General features: G+C 38.8%; 1 protein-coding gene across 4 annotated transcripts in view; it reads left to right on the forward strand.

Annotated features, from left to right (window-relative positions):
- Positions 1-935: 935 nt before the first annotated feature.
- dscaml1 (Down syndrome cell adhesion molecule like 1) overlaps positions 936-24,946 on the forward strand; it is a 99,321-nt gene continuing 75,310 nt past the window's right edge. For all 4 annotated transcript variants that reach the window (XM_079246784.1, XM_079246785.1, XM_079246786.1 and 1 more), the window contains exons 1-3: positions 936-1,148; positions 10,171-10,491; positions 18,348-18,494. In XM_079246784.1, coding sequence (XP_079102910.1) covers positions 1,106-1,148; positions 10,171-10,491; positions 18,348-18,494 — 511 coding nt within the window. In that variant the 5' untranslated portion in view covers positions 936-1,105. The remainder of the gene's footprint in view (positions 1,149-10,170; positions 10,492-18,347; positions 18,495-24,946) is intronic.

Here is a 24,946-nt window from a genome sequence, read left to right on the forward strand (position 1 = left end):
TTGCTTGTCTGACTTCAGAACCTGAGTGGCTGACTATCCCCTTTCACATCTGATAAAGCAGGTTGGAGTCTGTTTAACTGACAGTTTGCAGAAATATTTTAGCACTTTTTGGTCATATGAGTTTGCATATAATTTTGCTATGTAAAGTACAATGCAAAAAATCTTGAGACACCCCTTTTTTCATACATTGCCATGAAGAAAAGGGGTGTTCACTTCTAGTGGAAGTGTTCAGATACCTGATCAATGCACAATAATACCCAGCACTGTGTAATTGATAGACATTCACAGATCGATTTTAATTAATTTATTGAGAATCCTTTTCAAGTAATTGGCCTGATGAACACCGTTTTAATAAGTCTGATTGAAGATAATAACCGACGGATGTTTAATATAAAAGCTATTCAGTCTGTTACTCGTGATCTGAACTAAACCGCCGTTTCAGCTGCAGCTTCTTTCTCTTGAAATAAATGGAGGCTGCATCTCATCTGCGCTGCTTTACTTCCATCTCCCCAAAAAATTCAGAAATACTTTCCACCTTCAATATCTTTAGTCTACCGCCACACACTGATGGGTTGGGCAAGTGTTTTGTCCTCCCTGTGCGCACAATGAGAGAACACAACTTTGAAAACCAGTTTAAGGGGATGTTCACTGGTATTTGCATACCAGTCTAACGCAAACGCCCAGGTTGCCCTTTTAAAAGAACTGGGAAATGAGTTGTGTTCAAGTTAGCGCTTGTGAATCTGGGAATATAACAGATAAAAGCATGTATGCACTGCGCGTAATACAGAGGTTTCGAGTGGTTCTTGTTTGGTTCCCCATTAAAACGTAGGATTTATCTCTCCAATACGGCGCATCATTAGGATACCGGGGGTGGGGCGACAGCAGCCTGTCCCGGTAAGGGGAGGAGAGAGGAAGGAACAGAGGCGGTTCTTTCTCGGTTTCTCGTTTCTCGGCGCTGGAGAGTGTGGGACCAGGGCTGGAGAGACCGCCGGGGAGCAGAAACTGATCCAGTCCAGCACGGAGCCTCGCCTGGCCGACCGCTGCGCCGTGCACTCTTCTCGGGGACTGCACAACATTCCTGTGAAATATAACTGCTTTTAATGGCATGTGGCTTGTAACTTTACTTCTGCTGTATTCTTTGCAAGAAGGTAGGTTTGAATTCTGCTTAATGCCAATTTGCATGTCTTCCCTTGCCCAGTGCTGAAGTTGACTGTGGGTGCTGATCAATGTGTTTGGCTGATTAATTGTATGAAAACTAAATAATAACATCATAAAAAGCGGTAAAGATATCGAATGAAAGTCCAAACTACATCTTGGGGAGGACTAGTAACTTTTTCGCTGTGTTTTGAGAGGATGCTTTCCAGATAAGGAGTCGTTTTCTCCAGAGCGGGTGCTCGCATTGATCTTCCGATTTGAGTCCCCGCGTAGTGATTAGCCATCTGAACAGATGCAATTCTAGGGCTCTTCATTAGCATAAATCAACATGATTTTTTTCTTTAGTGACCACAAAGAAAACCACTAAAACTCTAAAGTAGGCTTTCACTTTGCGTCTGCTGCCAAAATAAAAAGCCAACGGTATTTGCATTTTGCATGATGAATATGTGGAGGTGTCGTGAATATGGAGGCTGTTGAATAGGCGGAGAGGCTGATAAGAATCTGCGGGCGCGCGCACGGTTAAAGGGGCGACCTAGAGCGCCGATGCTGACCGCAGCTGCGGATTGTTTACACGAAAAAGTCCAAAAGGGCAGAAGAGTTTATTGTATTGACAGACTTTTTCTGTCCTGTCACGTCAGGAGCAAGATATTAGTGTGCGTGTTTCTGGATGCAAGTGTTTGTGTGGGGAGGTTGGTGGAGAGGGGAGGCAGTCCCAAGGGGTTAAATAATCTCTTTTTATGTTCACTTTTGTTGTTTTTGTGTTCGTTTTCTTTCTTTTTACTTTTTTTTCATTTAGGAATAACCAAGAATGAATGTTTGCCCGGATGCGGTGCGATTGAGTGTGTGCTGAATGTATGCGACTGTAGGGCAACAAGGGTCAATACATTTGATGAGAAACGTGTGAACTGATGCTGGGGGTATTGAGCATTGGCCTTTAATTTGCAGATAATGTGCCCCAGTTGAGCAAAAGACGAGGCCATATATTATTGTTGGTCTTTGATAAGATGTAGGAGTGTCTGTGTGCAGACTCAGTTGTTATCATCCCTGGTCTAATTATTCATCCACCATTTTCTGTGCCACCAGATTCTTGTGATTGGCTTTGCTCTGAATACTGCAGATGCAAGATAATGATTCATTTAGTCTTTGAAATGTTTCCTTAATGTTACTATCCTATCACTTCTTAAGGAAACAATGAATAAAGAAAAAAACAACCAGAGGAGTTAATTTTGCACTTAATTTCCATCTTCTTTCTTTGTGTCATTTTGATGAAAAAATAGTTTCTTTTTTATTATATAAACACCTTTAGTCCTTTAATTTGAGATTTTCTAGACGTTTGCTTATATGTTTGGTGATACGGCTGTTTTGTGCTCCCAGTCGCCATCATTGGCCTTGGCAGTGCCCTCTGCTAGGCTGCAGCTGCTGCGAGGACTTCTGGGCTGTTTTTGTTGTATGTAATTGGATTACAGGGTCTATTTCGATTATACGCACTGTACATCGCATGTTCCGTGACTGAACGAGATGTATCGTGTGTGTTTGTGTTTCTGTGAGTGTGTGTTTTATGTGTCTCTGTGTGGTGATGGGAGGAGGGGGGGGGGGGTCTGCAAACAGCCACTGGAGCGGAAAGAGTGCTTGAGATGGGAGAGATGTAGATAACGCAGTGGAAAACAAACTTCAATTTTCCGTTGGTTTCCAATTCCTCCTTCCCCTCATTTTGCACGAATCAACTGCGATTGGTTATTTAACCAGATGTCTATGTGTTTGACATATATTTAGTTTAAAAAAATATCGGCATTTACTAGGAAAAGGCAGGTCTATTAACATACATGCATATGCATCAGTACTGCGTATTTTCCTACCTCGGCCGCGCCTCTTAGAATGGCACTGCTTATTTAATTTTTTACATTAGTATTTTAGATGCGTCAGATCACAGTTATTTCAGAATATTTAGTTCTTTTCTACATGTTTTGGACATTTTTATGGCATTAATCTAATATTCATCAAATCATTGCTGGCCGTTTGTTGCTGTATTTTGGCTGCATTTCAACACACCTGCACCCATGAGTGCGCAGAGGAGGGGGCGCCGAGAAGGATGGATAGATGGATAGATAGAGGCAGAGGAGGAGGGGAGTGTACTCATTCTTCTTTGTCATGATTTGGGAGACTGCTTGTCATTTTATGGAAATAAAATTGAGACAAACTCAGCTGAGGGCTGTGTGAGACTCTTCTCTCAGGCCCGACAAGCCAGAAAGGGGCCTGAGAAATTGGGGGAAAAAATGCTTTAGAATTTATTTATTTATTTATTTATTTTTGTAATTTAGGTCAATCAATGAAGGGATAAGTGTTTTAAGCTGCTTTTTTTTTTTTTTTTTTTTTTTTTTTTTTAATATTCATGTTAATTTGAGTTGTGGAAATTTTAAAGAAAAACAACCATTTGATGATCGAGGTGGAGGGAAAGCTCTTGCTATAAATTATTTAATCAATTAATGAGATTCCGGTTTTATCCAGTTTAGGTCGAAACGTCTCCTGCATGGCATACACTGGTAGTTTGACATCACGCTGTTTTATCTGCATTAGTTACAGCGTTGTTTCAACATATGTAAAACTCTTCAGCTCTAAGATGTGTATAACTTTATTTGTGCATGTAGTGGACGAGAAGCTTAGGACGTCGTGCTTAGGACAGACACACAAGGTCCACACGTCCTATGTTTGAACATTTGATCCATGGCCTTCACATCTATTTTTTAATCTACAAAACATTATATAAAATAATAAAGAACATTTAAACGAATGAGTGAAGAGATGGATGAGAAGTTTTGGGACGTCATATGCTTAATGATCAGTTTATATTTTCTTATTTCTTTGACTTGAGATTCTCCTGCACATTTTTGACATCGGTTTGAGCAGCTGATCTGCAGGTCGCTGGTGGTGTGTAAATTTAGAAACAAAATATTTTCAGACTGAAGGAGACGTAGGGGGAGCCCAGTATTTGCGGCATGAGTCAGACTCTGGTGGCTTTTTGGCTCCACCCGCATGACGGACTCGCAGATGCTAGTTCGGGATTGGAAAACTGAAGCTTCGGTAGCATGATGGGAAAGTTAAATTATCCTAGTTATCTATTTGCATACAAACTAAGACATGGAGTTATTATTTCTTCGCTGGGAAAGTGTATAAAGTACAAAGATAAGAACAAATAAAAACATTTTCTTTCTTTTTTATGATATTTTCTTAACAGAACCGTGGTTTTTGTGCTTCCCTTTTTATGCACAATTCACATCTAAGTAGTCTGTTAATAATCTGGTTTGTATTGGCTTGCAAACAACACATCTAAAATACGTAATTCTCATTTCATTGTTGTGTGTTATTACTTTCCTCTGGCTTCAAATGATCTGTTGCCAAACATGCAGGTAACACTCTGCAACCTCAAGTTGCCTTTCTCGTCCTGGTTTGGGTAAAAAAAAAAAAAAGAAGCCATTTTCATTGTCATACTGTTTGTTTTAAAACAGGCTTCAGTAAAGTCATTACTGTAGATTAGTAGTAGAACAGTTGGAATGAGGTAAGAATTTAATCTTAATCTTGACGTTTCGGCGCAACAAACACGTTTTGCATTCATAAAAGCAGAAACTTCTCATAAGAAAATAATATTTTCTTCTTGAATTTAGTTAGAGAGGAAGGAGCACCACAGACTTGACGAGCTTCACGTGAATGTTTTTTCAGTCGTTACTCACAGTTCAAACAGCAGCTCACGCCTTCTCCGTTAGCTCAAATGTCTATATTTTGTTGTGCAGACAGGGTTCCTTTGTCCCAAGCCAATATCTTAATCATATCTGTCACACCAAAGTGAATTTTAAGGGCGTTCAACAGGTTTTACAAAGCAGTGGAGTCCGGCAGCCCAGCGCAGCCCTCTTTTACGCACCGAGCCAGAATGAAAACAGTGTCCTGAATGACTAAAATAAACACAATGAAACAACCACACTCAGAAACGGCGCTCTATCATTCCGCCTCTCGACCTCTCTCCTGTTCCTCATATTATTAAACAACTTATGGCCCTGTCTCCGTGGGAGAAAAAAAAAGGGGAAAAAAAAAGCCCTCTCCACATTTCTGGAGTTCACTTCTACAGCAGAAATCAGCTTTTTGAAGTGGTAGATGTGCATTTTCAAATGCTGAAATGGCTGCCTAATATTTCACTGACACTGCAGAAACAGTGTGTAGGAGTTGTTTACCACCCACTTCCTACTTCCCCCTGCTTATGTGTGTGCATATATATTTACATCCTTGATGTGCTGTAGAGTTTTTTTTTCTTTCTTGGCTCCAAACCTATACACATACTGAAATTATTTCTTGAGTGTACACAGAGCCAGATTGTTATCCAACCTTTAGACATGTTTGAATCGGAAGTCATTGTATAGCAAATAAGCATCTCCCTCTAACAAACGTAATCCTATCTTGTGCCTTTTGTGTCCTGTTATTTTATGCTGCATCATTGCTTGAGCTGTATTGCTGCTCACTTCAGCTGTTATCTGGTGTTATTTTTTTATTATAATCATCTGAAGATCTACATGGTTTACTACAAAGAAAATACTTGTCAGAAATGTTTAAGTGAATTCCAAAGTGTATTTATTTGACTTTGTGTGTGACTGTTTGAAAGAGAAGAACAGTTACTAAGGGAGGATGGGGGATTTATAGCCCTGTTTTTCTATGCATGTGATGGTATGAATGTGTGTGTGTGTGTGTGTGTGTGTGTGTGTGTGTGAATGAATCTAGATGAGACAGAAAAGGCTGCATTATGCATAGCGGTTCACCATAGCAAATATCCTTGCTTCTCCAGCATAAATATTCATATTGCATTTTCATATCCACTACAAAAAAAAAAAAAAAAACAGGAAAAAGGGTGCAAATGCATTTGAGTGTATAGCAAAAGAAGATTTGAGTCGCAAGGAAACGGTAAAATGAAACTGATGCAAAGAGTTAAGCAAATGATACATACATACATACATACGCTTAAACACACACAAACCCACACACAAACACAATACCCACACATTGAAAACCATGACCAAGTAGTAGTTATAGTATACAGAAACGTCTGTGCAGAAAATGTACTGGAGACCCCAAAGCAACAATGGGAAACACCTCCGAAGTTGCTGTTAAATGAGAGAGTCAAGTTCCAGTGGGATTTTCAGACACTGACCAGTACAACGGTTGTGGCCAACCAACATCACGTTGTGATCATGGACAAGCAGCAGAAGAAAGATGTTATTGATATAGCCATCCCCAGTAATGGCAACATCAGGAATCAAGAGCAAAAGAAGCAAGAAATGCCAAAGAGTAGGACAAGGCTGGACAGTGAAGACAACAGGAGTGTCTGTGGTCATCAAAGCCCTGGGGCCATACCCTCTTCACAGGAGAAGTGGCTCCAACAAATACTTGGAAGCACCAACAAAGGATGCAGGACACACACACACACACATGCTCGCTCACACACACACACACACACACACACACACACACACACACACACACACACACACACACACACACACACACACACACACGTATGTGTATATCTAAATCTATATCTATATCTATATATACATATAAATATATATATATATATATATATATATATATATATATATATATATATATATATATATATATATATATATATATATATATATATATGGGGCACACTATGTAAAATGTCAAGGGTTCACTCAACAGGAAATATGTTTCTGGGTGTTTCACCCAAAATCACTTTGACCTTCTTTATTGTAATGAGGCAGTGCATCCAGGCTTGAAGAGGAGAATCAAAATAGTGTTCATGAATGAATGAGTGCTGCTTCTTTGCTTTCTTTTATTTCTCTGGCGGAGAAAAGGAGCCTGGAGCTGGTAACATCTGAGTTTAGATGTTGCCCAAAAAAAAAAAAAAAAAAAAGGGGGGGGGGTTTATGTTCCATGTTTTACTATTATGCTTTGCATGAATTATTTACAGTCCCTGATGATGTTTCCCTGATTTGTTTATTTAGTATCCCTGTGGTAATTTCACACCCATTTCACATTTTGTAGAAGCTCTTTATGTTTTTCTAAGCTTGTACATGAGTTATATGCTGCAAAAATGTAAGTCTGGACATTGTGACATTTTTCAAATGAAAGTAATGCTCATACACTAATAGCTGTCCTATTTTCCCACCCAATTTGTTCAAAATCTCCAAGAGGTAGAGCCTACAGTAAAACAATACAAGCATCTTTTTATTGTTTGTAATAGCACATATCCTAATCTTTTCCAGCCAAATTTTTTATTCATTACAATCATAAGACATGTAGTCACCATGGTGAAGGGAGTCTTTTCTGCTGGGGGCTGTAATCTATGTGGCGTAGATCAGGGTCTGCTTTCCATGTGTTCATCCACATGATCTTTGTGTGTTTAAGTGTATATGTGGACTCAGTGACCTGAATTCACATCACAAAACATTTAGCTATTCTATCATAAGCTTCAGCTTTTCAGAGGTTTTGCTGCAGTTTTTGACATCAAGGTTTGTTTAATTTTGTCCAGTTTATAGTTTGAGAGCATAAGCAAACTGTTTTTATTCTGATGGTCAGGATATAACAACATTTAAACTTAAAGGGTTGCCTGACATATTTGCCAAGTAAGATTCAAATAGACATGTGAAAGGTAAGAGTACATCTGTGGTTAAATTCTATGAACAGTTCAATTCATTACAACCAATCCTTTTCATGATTTTGAGGTACTTTAGCCCTGTTGGCAGAGATTTAATAAGATAGCTACATGAGGAGTTAGATTAGTTTGTCATTATCTGTTTAATTTAGCAATGATATTTCTTTAGAGAGTTCTATTTTTTTCTTTGCGTTCTCTGTTATGACAGTAGTCAGAAGCTGGTTATTGTAATAAATATCTTATGATTTTTTTTTTTTCTTTAGAAACTTTTCTGTGTGTTTTTCTGGAGCACATTGTGGTGCTCTCCGTGGTGCTGAAAGTGCAAATCAGTCAGCTTTGGAGCCTTTGAGAATGATTGACATCAGATAAAACAAGCAATAGATTGAACTTGACCTAAATTCATATTTTTGAAGAAACTGTCTTGCTCAACAACTCTGCTCTGTCTTGGCATCTATGCTGTACTTTTGCACATATATATTTACTCATGGCATATAAACTGTACTCCTGTCTCATGTTTTGCAATGCAACAAAGTGGCCATTGCATAGTTAAAGCCTTTCTTTTTTTATCTACACATCCCATGCCTCGGCTGTTGGCTGAGTTGACATTAAAACACGAACTGGTCATTTAACATTAACCTTTTTATTCTTTGACTTGACACATGCAGACATACACGCTTACACAATCACTCACACCCTCTGTTGGGTTAACACCTTTGCACTTGAACTGCTGCCCCTTAACCACCCACCCATGTCCTGTCTACAATACTACACTCCTTCCACACTCCTGGTATACTGGTCTCTCCTTTGCCTCCACACATACATGAATACTGGGGATGTTGGACAATCTCCCACAACAGTCTGATTACAAAATTGATAGAAAGCATGTGTGTTAAATGTGAAAGGGGGATTATGTGGGTTTAATAACAAATTCCAATCACCTAAAAATGCCTGGCTGTAGAACAAGGCAACAAGGGTGTGTTTGGTGTAAAAGGGGTATCTGCATAGGAAACTGAAGTAAACAAAAGGAGAAGTAACTCAGATGAGACATGAAATGGCAGACAGCAGATAAAATAGTGAAAATTACCATGTCACTTTGGGTCTTATCCTTATTCCATTAATTTACCTGTTGAGTCACGAGCTTCATACCAATCATATCATGTCATTTGTGTCATTGTGTTCAGTACATGGGAAAATAAACCTTCATTTTAATCATTAATTCTTGTACTGACTTTGCCACTGGGTCGTTTTTATTTTATATGCTAGGGATTGTGAATTTTAATGAACAAACATGATCTGTAAAAATCAAGATTAAATGTCATATCATCTGGTGTCTTTATCTCGCTTATCACACCCATGTGAATACTTTGTTTTGCTGCAAGATTGAGAACATCAGCAGTAAAGATGAAGGGAGTGGAGTTGTGTGATTTTTTTTTTATCCTATTGAGATGCAGATATCCAATGGACTCCCTGAATACAGTATATTAGATTATAGATATCAGGATAATGGATAAGGGATAAGATGGATGACAGCAGTTTGACACACAAGTAGGTAGTTGTTTGGGTTCAACTGACCTGGATGACTGAAGATCCATCTTGAAAACTGGAAGTGTATGTAAGTTTGTGTGTAATTATGTAGTGTTCTGGTTATGTAAAATGGATTTCACTAACCTAAAAATAACAATGTTTTATTGAACTTTTTTAATTTGTTAAATACAGACATGCTTTATCCAAAACTTTGATTTTTGCATTTCTAATATTTTACCTCAGCAAAAGTTTCCATGTTACACTTATGTTAAGAATCAACCTGGAATTGTAATCATTCATTCATTTTTTAACCACTTAGTTCAGTTAAGGGTCACAGGAAAGCTGGAGCCTATCCCAGCAATCATAGGGCGAGAGGTGGGGTGCACACTGGACAAGGCGCCATCCCATCCCAGGGCCACCTGGGTGGTGCCAATTTTATTCCAAGGCTGCTGCTTGCGTTCTAATTTACCTTTTCAACAAGGTGGAAGTGAAAGTGTGGGGTTTTAAAATAACACTCTTACCTGGCTATAGAAAATGAAGAGACTTTCTATATTTCACTAATTTTCCAGCTGTCATATCAGTAAAGCCTGAGGTTGTTAGGTTTGGCACCGGAGGTTTGAAGCTGCATAAAGTTATACAAGAAGTCTAGTATTTTCAGGGAGCCCTTTACCATTTGATGTTTACAGAATAACTTTGGTACAGTTGTCTTTCAGTAATGCATTTTGATTATGCCAACGTTCCCTCTCTTCATGCAGTACTTGTCTGATCCATACATGCTGCATCTAATGCTACATCTTTCTTTGTCATCCTAACAGTCAACAGTGAGGATGTTGTCTCTACACGGCTGTACTTTGTGAACGCCTCCCTGCAGCGAGTGACCTTCTCCAGCTCCGTGGGGGTGTCCCTGCCCTGCCCTGCGGGCGGCGCCCCCCATGCTGTCTTGCGCTGGTACCTGGCCACCGGAGACGACATTTACGACGTGCCCCATATCCGCCATGTGCACGCCAACGGCAGCCTCCAGCTCTACCCTTTTTCCCCCTCTGCCTATAACAGCATCATCCACGACAACGAGTACTTCTGCACTGCTGAGAACCAAGCAGGCAAGATTCGAAGCCCAAGCATCCACATCAAAGCAGGTGAGTTCTGGACACACTCGATGAAAACCATACCAGTTGTAAAAGAAACAATTTCAGCTCTGGGGATTTTTTTTTTCTTAATTAGCACATTTATGCTGTCTCTGCATGCAGCCTGATTTGAGGTACTATGAAACAATACTACCCAAGTTTAGCTCCAGTTTGAAGTTTGAGGAATGGGTGATGTAGCCCCTGAAAGAGGAACAAACCACTGCATTTTAACTCTGTTTCTGCTGGCTGGTAGTCTAGATTAGTTGCAGTGGTGGCAGTGGGTCAGGCAGTGGATGCTGTAGTTCACAGCTGGACATCATAAACCTTTTGAGCAACTAAACAAAATCTGACATTTTTTGACTTAACATATTATAGTGTGATGCTTCCCCTTGATTTGTGGTGATTAGGGATGCATTACCCAACTATTCTGCAACATATATACTGCAGTTTAATTTTTTTTGTTGTTTAATTGGTCACCAAATATACCTCCAGGTGCAGGACATAGACAGTTTTCTTTTATTGTTAAATTAAAAAAGATATTTTTGGAAGAGTTTTATATATAACTAGAAATCCCCTCAAAGATGCTCTTTCACAGGCACTATTAATTTTACAAATTTCAATGTTCACAACATTCTTGGTCATTTTGGTATCCTAAATCAACAACTTCTCTTAGTGTGATTAAGTTATTTATCTATTTTTATGTTTTGGGAAGAGGAGGACAGTTAATGCTGTCAGATGACACTGTGAATTAAAAACACTTCACAAGTAAGACACACAACAGCACAGACAGTTGGTCCGGTGACCTGCCTGCACTTCCCGCCAAGGTCAAAGCTGGAGAGAGGTGCGGAACACACTGAGGGAAGGTGCTACTGCTCCTCTCACACTCCTAAACAGATTCACGCAAAAACCCTAAACACATGCACATGACCTGTGAAGTACACACTGGATACACGTGTGTACGACAGACATTCATACTTGTATATTCACACGCATATGTGCACAGCCAGTTAAACACACAGACATCACGCACACACTCATGCTTACATGCACACCAGCTTGTGCTTAGCTCATGCCAGCAAGCCTCCTGTCTCCCAGTCTCTCCATCTGCCCATGGACTGGAAAGTCCCCTAACTACACACACACATGCATACACACAAACAGAAACATATATGTACACACGTATACAGTCACACACACAGCTATTTTTCTCAAGCTGGCTCTCCGTGTTCAGTTGCCAGCTCTTTGTCAGGCTGTTTGGCAGGAAAGAGTGAGCATCGGACATAGAAAAAAGTTAAAAGAATCCTTGAAAAATGTGGATTTTCAGGTCATGGCAAGAGCTAGGCAGACATTTTGACTGTTTTTATCATACTCACATGAAGAAACAGCCAACACTTCCCTTCCTCACACGTTTGCCAGCAAAATCATTCTGTAAAATGCTGTTGGATTCTTTTCCCCACACAAACACACCCATATGGCCTTTGTGGTCTCCAGAGGAGGACAGTCCCTCCAGCGTGAGAGTGACCTTCTAACTAGCCTCAGTGTTACAATGACCTTCCCTCCCAAATAATTACAACAATTAATCAATTAAATGCTGAGGCAACCACAAGTCCATGGCTCCATAACCAGGGCTCACGTGTGTGCACCTCATTACCTCCAGAGCCCAATGCAACACTGAGACTCACTTCCATGCTTGAACATATACAAATCCCCTCTTTGTGGTTGCCATGTGCAACACAGATGTGAGTGCCGGGTGTGGCATTTCCTGTCACAGGTGGTGCAAGAGAATGATGACAGCTGACACATTGCAATGAGAACCCCCCCCTCCTTTCAAAAGCCCTATGTATATATGTATATATATATATATATATATATATATATATATATGTATATATATATATATATATATATATATATATATATATATATATATATATATATATATATATATATATATATATATATATGTTTATATATATATATATATATATATATATATATATATATATATATATATATATATATATATATATATATATATATAACATATATATATATATATATATATATATATATTATCTCATATTTATATATTTTATATCTCATAAAAACTCAATTACTTTGAGAGAAGATAAAAGGACACTCGTGTGGAAACAATACAAATTTTTGTAAGCTGGACATTAACTCCAAATATGAAAACTTTTTTTGCTTGACAATAGATTTCTCTCATATGATCATGTCATTTCATGCCCACTTTGCTAAATTAGTCAATGGGTTTTCATGGTTTGCACGAACTTAATACATTTTAATGTATTTTGTTCCAACATAAAATGCAGAAACTTGCAGTGGCCCTGGTGAAAATAAAGTTTAAATTGCCTTTTACCCTCTGCCCTCATCCCTTATCAGGCTCTCGTTTTCCAACTGAAACAGAAAACAAGGTTTCAGAAACTGATTTGCTGCTTTTTTAAAATAAAACCTGCATCCCTTAATTTCTCCGGTGTTTCATTAAATTCCCCCCCATCTCTCATTCTCTGTTTTCACTGCTTGCTTTATGAATAAGTAAATGCTGTATTTGGTTTCCCTATCATTAATTATTGAAGCGACAGTGATACAGGACTTGTCTCCCAGTGCACCCAGTTTCCCAGACCCATGTTTTAGCTCGTTTCCAAGCAACCAGACTGCATATAGTCAGGCATCAGTAACATCCTAATAACTCTTCTGCACATGCGATGAGGGGGAGTGCAATTTACACACAAATCCCTTACATCATGTCACAAGGCTTGAATATGCATCTCTTATTTATTCCATGAGAAATGTGTAATAAAGGACAATGATATCAAAACAGCCCCCTCTTGTATGTTCATGTTGACATCCAGGCAAAACCTTGGACAGGAAAGTTTCTGAAATGGGGGAGCAAAAAATGCTCAGGGTAATCACTAAGAGGGTCTACAAACTTGCAATGACCTTAACTGGATTTGAACTCCCACTGACTTGAAATGTGATAGCTGTCATCATTGCTGCACACATTTACAAGCTGTCAAGCTGATTTTAAACACTCTATGAGAGGCTCAGGGGGTATTGGGAATTTTACTTGCTATTGACAAGAGGCAGCAGGGGCAGTCAGTGAGTAAATAAATGATTGAAAGGATTTGCTTGGCCACAACAGCAGAGGCTACTCTGTCGATCCAGGTCATTGATCTGAAGGTAGATGGCATCAATGAAAAGCTGGGGTTATTTAATGGAGAATTTAAATGAAGGCTCTACTGGAATTAATTGTATTATAACTTAAATATTTTTTAACAATCAAACATCAATTCACATTAGTGGCCACACATCAGTTGTCTCAAGTGAGTCCTAATCCACAAATTATTATTTTTTTCCTTTCTTTTAATGCAGTGACCTGTAATCCCGTTGGAAGAGCATGCAAACCCTTGGGGTTGCGTGAGGAACTGCCTCTCAAGTTAAAATTGGTGTCTATGATGGTGACGGTCACAATGAAAAAATATTTTTGTCTCAATCTTGAACAGTTTCTTCACTAAGTAGTTTTGATTTTTAACCTGAACCAAGTGAAGTTTGTCCCCATAACCAATCAATAAATGAAAAATATCCATTGTAAACATGTAACTATTTGAAACCAATGAAATACCATCTGCGAAGCTAGTGGTCGATCTGTAGAAACAATTTTGTTTAGTCCAAAGTATGATCATTATAGCTGGAGTCATGTTAATGTTACTCTAAAGCTCACCTAGGATTAAGAAAAGTGCCTCCAAATGGTGTTAGTGTATGCTGCTTTACATCTCGTCACACAGGCCCTTCTTTCACTTCAGTCTTTAAAAGGTCATGAGAGAAGAAAGGAAAGGTTTAGCTGATTGTGAATAAAGTCGAATGGCGAAAGCAATGGACAGAACAATACAAAGACTTAGGAGATTAAATCTTGGACTTTCAGGTGAAAGACTGTACCACTTGGACAAGGACACTGGCTTTGGTTCTACTGGGTTTCATTGACAGTCGTGGCTGACATAAAGCATTATTAATGACCAAGGAAACTGGCCTTCAGGCTAGGCGTTAATTATATCACTGGAGAGTGGGGGGAGAGTAGGGGGAGAGTGCTGGGAGAACGTGAGTGCTTGGGAGGGTGGGGCCAATCCCTGTGTTGTGTGTGTGTCTTACATTGTTAAGCCATTACTGTCCTCATTTCTAAAGAGAGGTCCAGTTGATAGATTGCAAGAAACCCTCCCCAATATCAGCCAGAGACCCTGATTTCTGGAATTGTGTTTTTTCCATCTAACTCACATCAAATAGTTTTGATCCATGTCTTTTTGTCCATGTCAAAGTTACAGGAGAAAGATCTTGTAACATCCATTAAAACAAATGAGATCAAGATGACAGGTACACTACATGGTTCAGGTTAGAAAACAGTTCCCTGTTCATTCAGTGTAGCTGCTATGCCCTTGAACTACCTGTCTCTCCTTCTTACCAAAATAATCCATTAATTTAATTTCACTTTACTTAATTTATTTAATGAAAATTTATGCTCTGATTCAGCAATTCACATTTCTCACTAATCTAAATGTGACAGAGTTAACTGGAGAGATAATTTGGTTAGCTACAGGCTACTGTTTTCATTATTAAGCCTGTCTTAATCACCACCATCCTTTCTGTACACTGGCACAGATTCACAGTCTAGTGCTCTGCATGCCATGTGCAGAGGGTGTGTTTTTGATGCTTAGTGTCTGCATATGACAGTTGCATCGGCTGTGAGCAATATTCCACCCTGCGCCGTCTCATATCATCTGTGGGGCTGTTCTTTAAAAGGCCAGGCAGCGATCACTGTGTATCCCTTTCAGCTGAGCTCCAAGTCAGGCCCCCTTACAGTCAAATTGTAACTTTAAATTCAGGGTTAAAAAGTGAAGTACTGATCTAATGGGGTTGAACTGGACACTAGTTAAAACTGTTTCTTAGCCTTTCCCTGCTTTACTGAGAATTGAACACGATAGAAAGATGCCAGCTGGACAGTGTCAGCATGTGAACGTCATATGAAAAATGTCTATTTATGTCATTTATGTCATGAACTTGTGTAGTGGTGAAACCAATAAAATAAACAGAATTTTTTAAAAATAATTAAAAGGGAAAGAAAGGAAAAAAGAAAAAAATAATAATCATGAGTAAACAAAATTTATTCTCATAGTGCTCTTTACGTTTTTATGTAATTCTGTGAAATTCAGTTGTGTCATTTCTGTGTTTTACATTTGTACATTGGCAGGAGTGTGGAGAGGTGTAAGAGTGAGCAAGTTTGTCTTGTCTTGTTTTGTTTGTATCTTAAATATTGTTTAGCATTTAATCTGTGTAATTATTGGTTATAATGTATTGTTATAGGTTTTATGTTTTTGGACCCCCTCCAAAACGAGATGGTACATCTCAAGGGGCATTCCATAAAATAAATACATTTATTACAAACTTTGGTAGAACGTTAATAGAGAGTATAATTTCTTTTTCAGTTTATATATACAGTGAATATAGATATCTGACAGGCCGGATCATTGATCATCTCTAAAAGTTGGCAATGCATTTAACAATGCACTGACCTGTCTCTGAATAACATGGAAGTTCCTCAGGGATCATAGCAGATGAGTCGGCACATGGAAAAAGATGCACGGCTTGGATTGACTATAAGTAAGCCTAATGCCACATATATGGATACTGGAATGCTTGGAACTTTGAACAACATCAGTGGGAAGCTGAAAGCTATACGAAACCTAGACTGTAGAGGACAGCTCTTGACAAACTCAAACCAACAAAAAAAGCCAACTAAATTACCAGAAAGTGAGAGAACTGTCAAGATGATGCTCTCTTCCTGCCGTTTTTCTGCATAGTCCTGAACCCCCTGACTGAGATCATCACAAAAAGTAGGTAGGGATACAGGTTCTGTCAGAGCAACCATCAACCACCTCCTCTATTTAAGCTTTATCTCAGGTCTGAGCAAGATATCAGCTAATTGATCCACCTATTAGGGTATACAACAAGAACATTGGAATATAATCTGGACCTGATGGATGTAGCTGTGGTGTTAAAGAGAGGCAATATGATAATAACTAGATGCAAGGTAAGTCACAACTAGGTACCAACAAAGAGTGAGGCAGGTCCTTAAGGGTCAGTTTAATTGGAAGATCAAAGTCCAGCGCATGCTGAGATCATCAGTGCACAAGCCCTGCTTGTCATTAGATACCCACCTAGTAAAATAGCCTGGCCAAGGGAGGAAATGGAGGCCATGGATATCAATACCACAAAGCTCCTTACAACACATGGAAGGTTTCACCTCAAGTCCAGTACCTTCTGACTGTACACTATAAGCAGAAAGATGGAGATTGAGGGCATCAGATGTGATATGGAAAACAAAGATCAACAACAAAGAGTGCATTTTTCTAAGTTTCTGCTTCATTATGAACTGCTAAGTGGATGTCCCATGCTGATAAAATACAACATGGGTGAAAAGGAGGTGGAGCCTTTATGGCATATGTGTCCCAAACAAATGACAGAAGTGTGACAGAGAAATCCTATCAGTGGCTAGAGAAAGCTTGTCTGAAAGACAGTGCAAAGGCACTGACCATAGCTGCACAGGAACAAATCCAAGCATTAGTGATAGAGGTCATGGTTTACCACACCAGATGGGACCCCAGGTCCACTCTGTGCAAAAAATGTACAAAAAACTTCAATAAATGGTAACAAAATAGCAAGAGTCGGGCTGGTGTGATCTATATAGACCACCGTGACCAGGTATCAGAATCAGAACAGCTTTATTCATCCCCGGGGGAATTAAGAAGGCAGAAATAGGTAAACAGCTAGTTGAAATAACTAGAATTTATGGCTTGAATTTACAGTCAGGTCCATATAAATGTGGATACTGACAAATGTTTTGTTTTTTATTCTGTTTACCAAAACGTATTCAAGATACAATCAACTAATCAGTATCGGGTTAAAGTACAAACTCAGCTTTAATACTACAGTATTCACATCCAAACGAGAGGAAAGACTTCAGTAATTCAACTTTTTCACATGTATCTGCTTTTTCTCAAGGGACCAAAAATAATTGTAAAATTTAAAGCTATTTCATGAATCCACCATAAATTAAGCAGGTAAACTATCTGGAGGTGATTCCAAAGACAATGATTCCCTTTCAGTGCATTGCACCGGGACAAGAATGGTGGTTTAGTACAATTCTAGCCATAACTGGAGTCAGGTGTGACTATAGATGTGATTGTCATGTATGGATATACCCTATTTGTACAACATGAGATTGGATAAAAGACATCTATGTAGAATATACCTGTTTCTCTTTCTATTTTGTCATTATGAGGTGCATTTAAGGATCAAAAACCTGGTAGCAGAAGGGTAATGATTTTCATGTCTTTTGAGGAGAGGATGCAACAAAGCACAAGATTGCATAGTGAAAAGTTTCCACAACAGACAAAACTGAGCTGTGTTCAGCACAAGCAACCACAGATTTTAAGTTAAAAGTTGAATGATGAAGCCACACAATCGGCCTTTAGTTTAGTGTCTTAAGGATCACTTATTTGACCACTCTGTTGTTTCAGCACTGTGGACATGACAGTTTGACGCTGGTAATACAGTATATTTAGGTTCAGATGACAGCTTAAGGGCCTGGGAAACAGCTAATTGATGAAAAGATGTGACTATATTTTCATTGAAAACAAACAAAAAACTATCTAATAGTTATTTACATTTTTATGCTTGACTAGTTGTTTTAAAAAAAAAAAAAAAAAAAAAAAAGGTTTTGTTGAGCTGGGGGGTTGCTGTCAACCCCAGCCAATCTTTTTTTTCCAATGACTAACAACTCTTTTTTCATATGACAGTGTTCAGGGAGCCCTACACAGTCCGGGTGGCCGACCAGCGCTCCATGCGGGGTAATGTTGCCGTGTTCAAGTGCCTCATCCCCTCAGCTGTCCAGGAGTACGTCAGCGTGGTGTCCTGGGAGAAAGACACCGTGTCCATCGTTCCTGGTAGGACAACCAGTTAATTATCATTACCAGTGTTTCCCATAAATTTTTTAAAAAAATATTCTGACACATTAGGTTGCCTAATAATTAAAATTAGATAATCAAATGCTAATTCAGTCCAATATGCCACAAAAACTTACATTTTTTAATTTTCTTGTCAGGAGTATTTCCTCCTTTTTTTTTTTTTTTTTTTTTTTTGCCATTTTGGGTTTTTTGACAGGCCTTAATCAATGAAAATCAACTTTTTCTTGAATGTTGTGGTCATTCAAAATTAACTTCAAAGAACTTGCCTCTGTCTGGCATTTCCATTTCCATGCCATCACAATAACTGACTGACACTGATGCGGTTAATAGCTGTGTTACAGGGATAAATCAGGCATAAGGAGGCATGTGCTGCATGTGTGTGTGAACCACTGAGACACACAAGGACAGAGGTGTGTATAGACTAGGGGTATGGGATCTGATTTGATGAGTGATAGATCTGTTAAGCTGCTCATCACAGTCGTTCTGAAGAGAGCAGCCACATCTCTGGGGCTCTGCTGTGTCTGTAGCTTCTCTATCAGCTTCATCTCATCTTTTTTCATATCATTCACTGTTTAGATAAGGTGCAGTGATATCAGTTTGAAATTGAGCCTTCTGCTTGCTGCCCTATGTCTGTGCGCTGACATTTGTGTATGTGTAAATGTGTTCAGCTGTGGTACAGTGTTAACATCTGCTCCATGGAGCAATGGCAAATTGCAGGATGTCAGATGAGACTGTTTAGGTCAGATGATACATTTTGCTCCCTCTGCCCCTTCTCCTGCTCTCTGATACGGAGTGCTCATTTCATCTCTCAACAGTGAGTGCAGAAAGGTGTGCATGTGTTTGTGTGCTTCTTTGTGTGGCTCTGCCCTTCACATAGGAGCACTCATTGATTCAGCACAACAGCAGAGTTTGTATGTGTGTGCGTGTGTGTGTGTGTATGGCCTGAGGGGGGTTTCCAGTCTGGATCGATAAAGCTTGTTGTTGGATTCCCCTCTCTCTTGTCACAGATCCCTTAGTGTGAGAGTGGTGAGACCGGGCAAGTCTGTTTGACTCATAGCTGTGTGTGAGATTGTGTGTGTGTCTATCTGTGTGTGTTTGTTTAAAGCCACTGTATCATGGCTGTGTGGTAAAAGCTCAGTGGGAGTATGCTATTGATCTTTTGGTAAAACATTCACATACAAGTAAAAACGTGTAAGAACATGTACACACTCACACTCAGATAAGTGCAAACACACACGTCTCAATAAGCAGTTTTCTAGGATTCCTATGGTCCGCTCATGTTATGCCGAAGCTTTATAAAAAGCAATAGAATGAAAATATTTAACATTTTGCAATGCAATGGAATGTTATTACTGAAAATATTTTGCAGTGGAAATTTTATATTGTATCTACTTGTATTGATTTGGTGTACTATTTATAATCTAATATGGTATCATTGCTCTGTTACTTACAGAAGAAAGCCTTGCATCATTGCAGTTTTAAGCATAAGGTCACAAAGACCTAAGTGTTTCTGAAGCAGGACACTTAGTCTAATATCTGGATAAACCTCCTTGCTGATGTAACGCTCAATATTGTCCATTGTAAAAGAGAGTGATTTAGGTTGTATATCTTGACGATGCCTATCTGCCAATTGTCTGATGACTGGGCAGCAAGGCTCTGGTCACCGTCTTGGATAAGTGTGTTCAAGGAAAACAATGTATTTATCACATCTACTGACATGTCCTCTGAAAGGGTTAAGAGATTCCTGTATCCTTCTCAAGCAAAATCCCTCCAGACTCCTGGCTGATCAGACCCATGAAGAGTTTCTCCAATTGCAATAATTGCAATACTTTGTTCCTTTTTAATGTCTTTCCTAATAAACCTTGTTAATCTTTTTCACTCCAGTCCAGACATCTCATCCTTTGACCTTTTAAAATCTTTTCCACAACTATTTTTTTTCCATCTACTTTCTTGATTTTTGGTGCTTTTTTGTTGTTTATTTTATAAAATAAGTCATTTGGGTTTATGGATCTTTATGAATGTTTTTTTATGATGTTACTGACATCTGGTTTAAGAAGAGAAACAAATGTCAAAGTGCATTGAAACCTAAAACAACTGCAGGGTTGTAAAGTTCAGGCTCCCGAATATATTTAGCCCAGACTGGGTATCATATGAACCAAGTATCATCACTAGTTTTCTGGCTCAATTCAATTCACAACAGCCTATTTCAATTTGATTTTTATTCAAGCTGATTTGATATTGATTCAGAGATAGCTGTGCAACATCTGTTTTTCTTGAATATTAAGGACAGTCTTGAATAACTCGCTTTCAACGTTGGTCCTCGAGGGCTGCTGTCCAGCAGGTTTAATCTCTGCTCTAACTCACCTGACTCAAACTGAATGGGTCTAACAGCTGTTTCAGTTCTGCAAAATGACTTGTTGATTTGAGTTAGGTTTGTTGAAGCAGGGATATATAAAAAAAAAACCTAAGGATTATGGCCCTCTGTACACGTCTGATCTAATATGATGCATCTACATGGTACTGAAATACCATAACAATAGTGTTTCCCACAATTCACAGCCAGAAATGCTGTGATGGAAAAATAAAACACTCAAGGTTTGAAAAAAAAAAAAGCATTAAATGTCCTGATAAAAACTGTTTTGTTCAGGAGAAACCCTTCAGCTGCTCCTCACTGAAGTAAGAATGTCTAATTTTCAGCTCATTGTTATGATGCCCACAGTCTGTCTGCTTGGATCACCTGTATGTGCACGCATCTGTCTACTGGAGAGACATGGGGAGCAGCGACAACATGCTATGAACTCAGTCAGATAAATAACACATTATTGTTTAGGTTTGTTTTTTTTTTTGATAAAGGGATGAAGTGTAAACCATTAGGGAAAATGTGACTTGAGTTGATTTGTATTGTGACTTGGTGGGGTGCCCTTATCGTATTATTTGGAGGATGTATGTGTATGGTGACATCACTTTCTGCTTGTAAATGTTGCTGGACCCAAAGTATTAGACACAGTTTTATTTAAACGGTCTGACACTTCCATACCTCTCTAAGTTACTTTATCCCCATGCTGCTTGTCAGTGCCTCAAGTCCGCTGGCCCTGCTGATCCTGGATTTACTGAGGACCACATGGAAGCTCAGAGGGTCCAGAGCTTTTTCAGTTGCCGGTCCAAAGCTGCTTCATGAGCGCTGTCTTCACATTAGACAATCTTCATCATTGCCCATTTTTAAAACTCAAAACCATTTTATTTAATTGGTTTTCAACCAAGCATGAGACTCTGTTACTGTTTTATGGTGATGCAGGGTTTTTTGGGGGGGAGTTTTTCTTTTTGCTTTATTTGTTGTTTATATGTTTATATTTTTTAAATTGTTTCATGTTTTTAGATTGTTTTTAAAAAATTAACAGTTGTTTTATTATATCGTTAATTTTCCTCTAAATTGAGTTATTTTCTTGCATTGCATGTCCAGTAATGTACAGCACCTTTTTTTAACGGTGGATGTTTTAAAGGCCTTTACAAGAAAAGTTGAGTTGAGGTGAGTTAGTGTTATCTGCTAACATAACTGATAATATGCTGCTAAATAGATTACAGGTAAATGTATCTCACTAGTGGAGGAAAATGTCTCAGTGTAGCAATATCTTGGCAAGAGAAGCAAATTTTGGATGAAAGTGACAAAAGCAAACGGTTGTATATATGCTATTATCTCGCTGAAGCATGGTAAATCATGTGAGAGAAGGGTCATTTGTCACTGGAAAATAAGGACATATTGCAGACCAGTTTGTTGTCCATCATTTTACTTCAATTCAGCTTTATTTGTATAGCGCCACTTCACAATGTTGTCAAAAATTGACCCTCAAAGGTACTCACTTTAGTCCAGTCTGGTTTTGAGTGTCACTTACTACCACCACAGTCTGGGAAATATGATCACTCCTCCCTTCAGAAAGACCACAAGATTGCCAAAGTCAAGGCCTCAAAAAGCATTGCAGAAACTAATAATGGACATTATGGTCACTATGGGTACAAATGATAATGATACTTTTCAAATTCTATTCAAGTTAAATTGTGCAAGTATGGCAACAAAATTTGTCAGAATAATATAAGGACTACACTCAAAAAGAAATTCAAAACTGCATTTGCACTTTATCAGTTTCAAACTCTGGATTACAACAGTAATAAATTTGCTTCCAAATATTTAAAAAAAAAAAAAAAAATGTTACTCTACTCCTCTCTCTACAGCTGATGAATAGGTTGTATTATTAACACAGTGCTCCTCTTCTTTCCATCCATCTTTGGCTCGAAGCCCCCCTCTCATCTCTTTCCCTCCCTGGTACTGACTGGTGGCCTCTGTCTGCATCATGGTCACACACACACACACTCGTACACGCACCAAGACACATGCACATGCATATTTCCACACATAGTGCATATGTTCACTCCTCCCATCCCACTGCACTCCACCACATCCTCATCCATGCATCCATCCATCCACTTCATCCATCAGCTCCTGGTGGTGTGCACAGCAGTTTGCAGTCTTTCGATAGCACTTGAGATGCTCTAGTGCTTTGCCATTTATTAGGAACATTGTATGCCAAGGTATTGCTTGACAAGATGACGCATGTCACACAGACGGCTGCGGTGGTCAATAAAGCTGAGTTTGAATGGGCTTTGATGAAGAGGCAGGAGGGTGTTTACTGACAGCTGGCCTCACTGTGAGTTGACCCTGCTTGGGTGTCGTGTCACTGTTTGACAGCCAAATCTGTTTGCTTTTGTGGCCTGTTCATAGAGCGATGTGGCGGGAGTCGATACAGACAGAAAGACAGACAGGCATACAGTCAAACAAAGGAGGGGTTTGTGTGTTGATGGGCTCTGGTGGTTTTTACTTGTCTGTCCTACCTCACCCTGTCATGCTACTTCTCTATCTGGGTATGTCTCCTGCTTTAATTGATGGTTTTCTGGTATTGCCATCAGTTAGAAAATTAGCATTTGTTTGCTTGTCAGTGAAGGAACCAAAAGAGTATGCTCTGACGGATGTGCATGAAGGAACTTCATTTGTGTGTATGCCTGAGCATGTGTGTGTGTGACTTTGTTAGTATCCATCCTCCTCCAGTTGGAGCTTAAAAACAGTGTGAGTTTTGTATGGTTACCATGGTGATGGGTGCAATCCGGCGAGCGGAATGAGGAAGGTGTGAGGATGCATCGCTGCCTGATTTTTATTAGTGCATCCCCACAGTTCAGCTCCACCACACTCATACACACACAGAGAACAGAAAAGATGTATTTTGAGTTATATATTCTTTCTTTCTTTCTATTTTGGTTTTGAAAAGCATGAAGGAGCAGCAAGTGTAGTGTGTCCATCACCGCACAGTTTGCATTTGCAGTTAATATTACAGGTATACTCCTGCTTTGTCTTTTGCCTTATCAAGGATCTTGATGAAGATTATTGATATCTGTTTGGTTTAATGATACTATGCAATACTAAGCAGTATATAATAGTCATCATGGGAGAATATGTAAATGTTTAACAAACAAAGGCATTTAGATTCTTATCAATTTCACATTCATATTTTGGGAAGCAACTGATTGGCCCCAAAGTCATAGCAGTCATAGCCAGAAGTAAGTAAGTTGAGTGACTTGACATAAAAATCAATGTTTTTGCAACAGGTGTCACAGCCTCGAACATCTCATTGTAATATAACTGAGTCAGCTTGAAATTCTGTTTGAAGATTCAGAATCAACTCATACATTTCCTTAAATCTCGAGAAGAAGTGCAGCAAGTTCTTCAAGAGACCCAGAGTGACCTACTTGCCAATTGTCTTGACTTTGGCTTTGATTGTACTTTACTTCTAGTGTATAACCTATGAAACCCAGGACAAGTTTGATAGTTTACCTAGAAAATTTAGTCTCTTAGGAGTTTCGCACAGGTAGGATTTCTAAGATTAAATATATATATGAAGCATTAAAAAAACCTCCATCCTGACATTCACTGTCATGCAAGGTCTCCTAATAATTTAAGGTGTCTTGCTTTTCCAAAACAAAAACAATGGATCATTGCAATTTTAATAATAAAGCCAGTAAAACTCTGTAGGATGAGCTTCATGCAGGAAGGAGGTAAAACATTTGCATAACATTTGCATAACAATAATTTAAACTCTCTATTATCACTGATCATTTTAATGGGTTATAAAATATAATAGCAAATGTTTGTACACATCGACTCAATTAAAATGTATCGGTAAATGGGTCCAAAGTTTTGCCTATTGTTCCTAATATAAGACAATAGCTTTTTTTTTTTCCAGTTCAAATTCGTCATTAAGTAGAACTATTTGAGATTGTTTGGTCACATTAATTGACTCTTTTATGATTTTATGCTATATGTAGTTTGTCCTTGAAATAGCCTGATGATAAACAAGATGTAAACTTCATGGAAACTGTCAGACAGC

This window comes from Telmatherina bonti (genome assembly GCF_933228915.1).
Source record: "Telmatherina bonti genome assembly, chromosome: 9".
NCBI lineage: Eukaryota > Metazoa > Chordata > Actinopteri > Atheriniformes > Telmatherinidae > Telmatherina > Telmatherina bonti.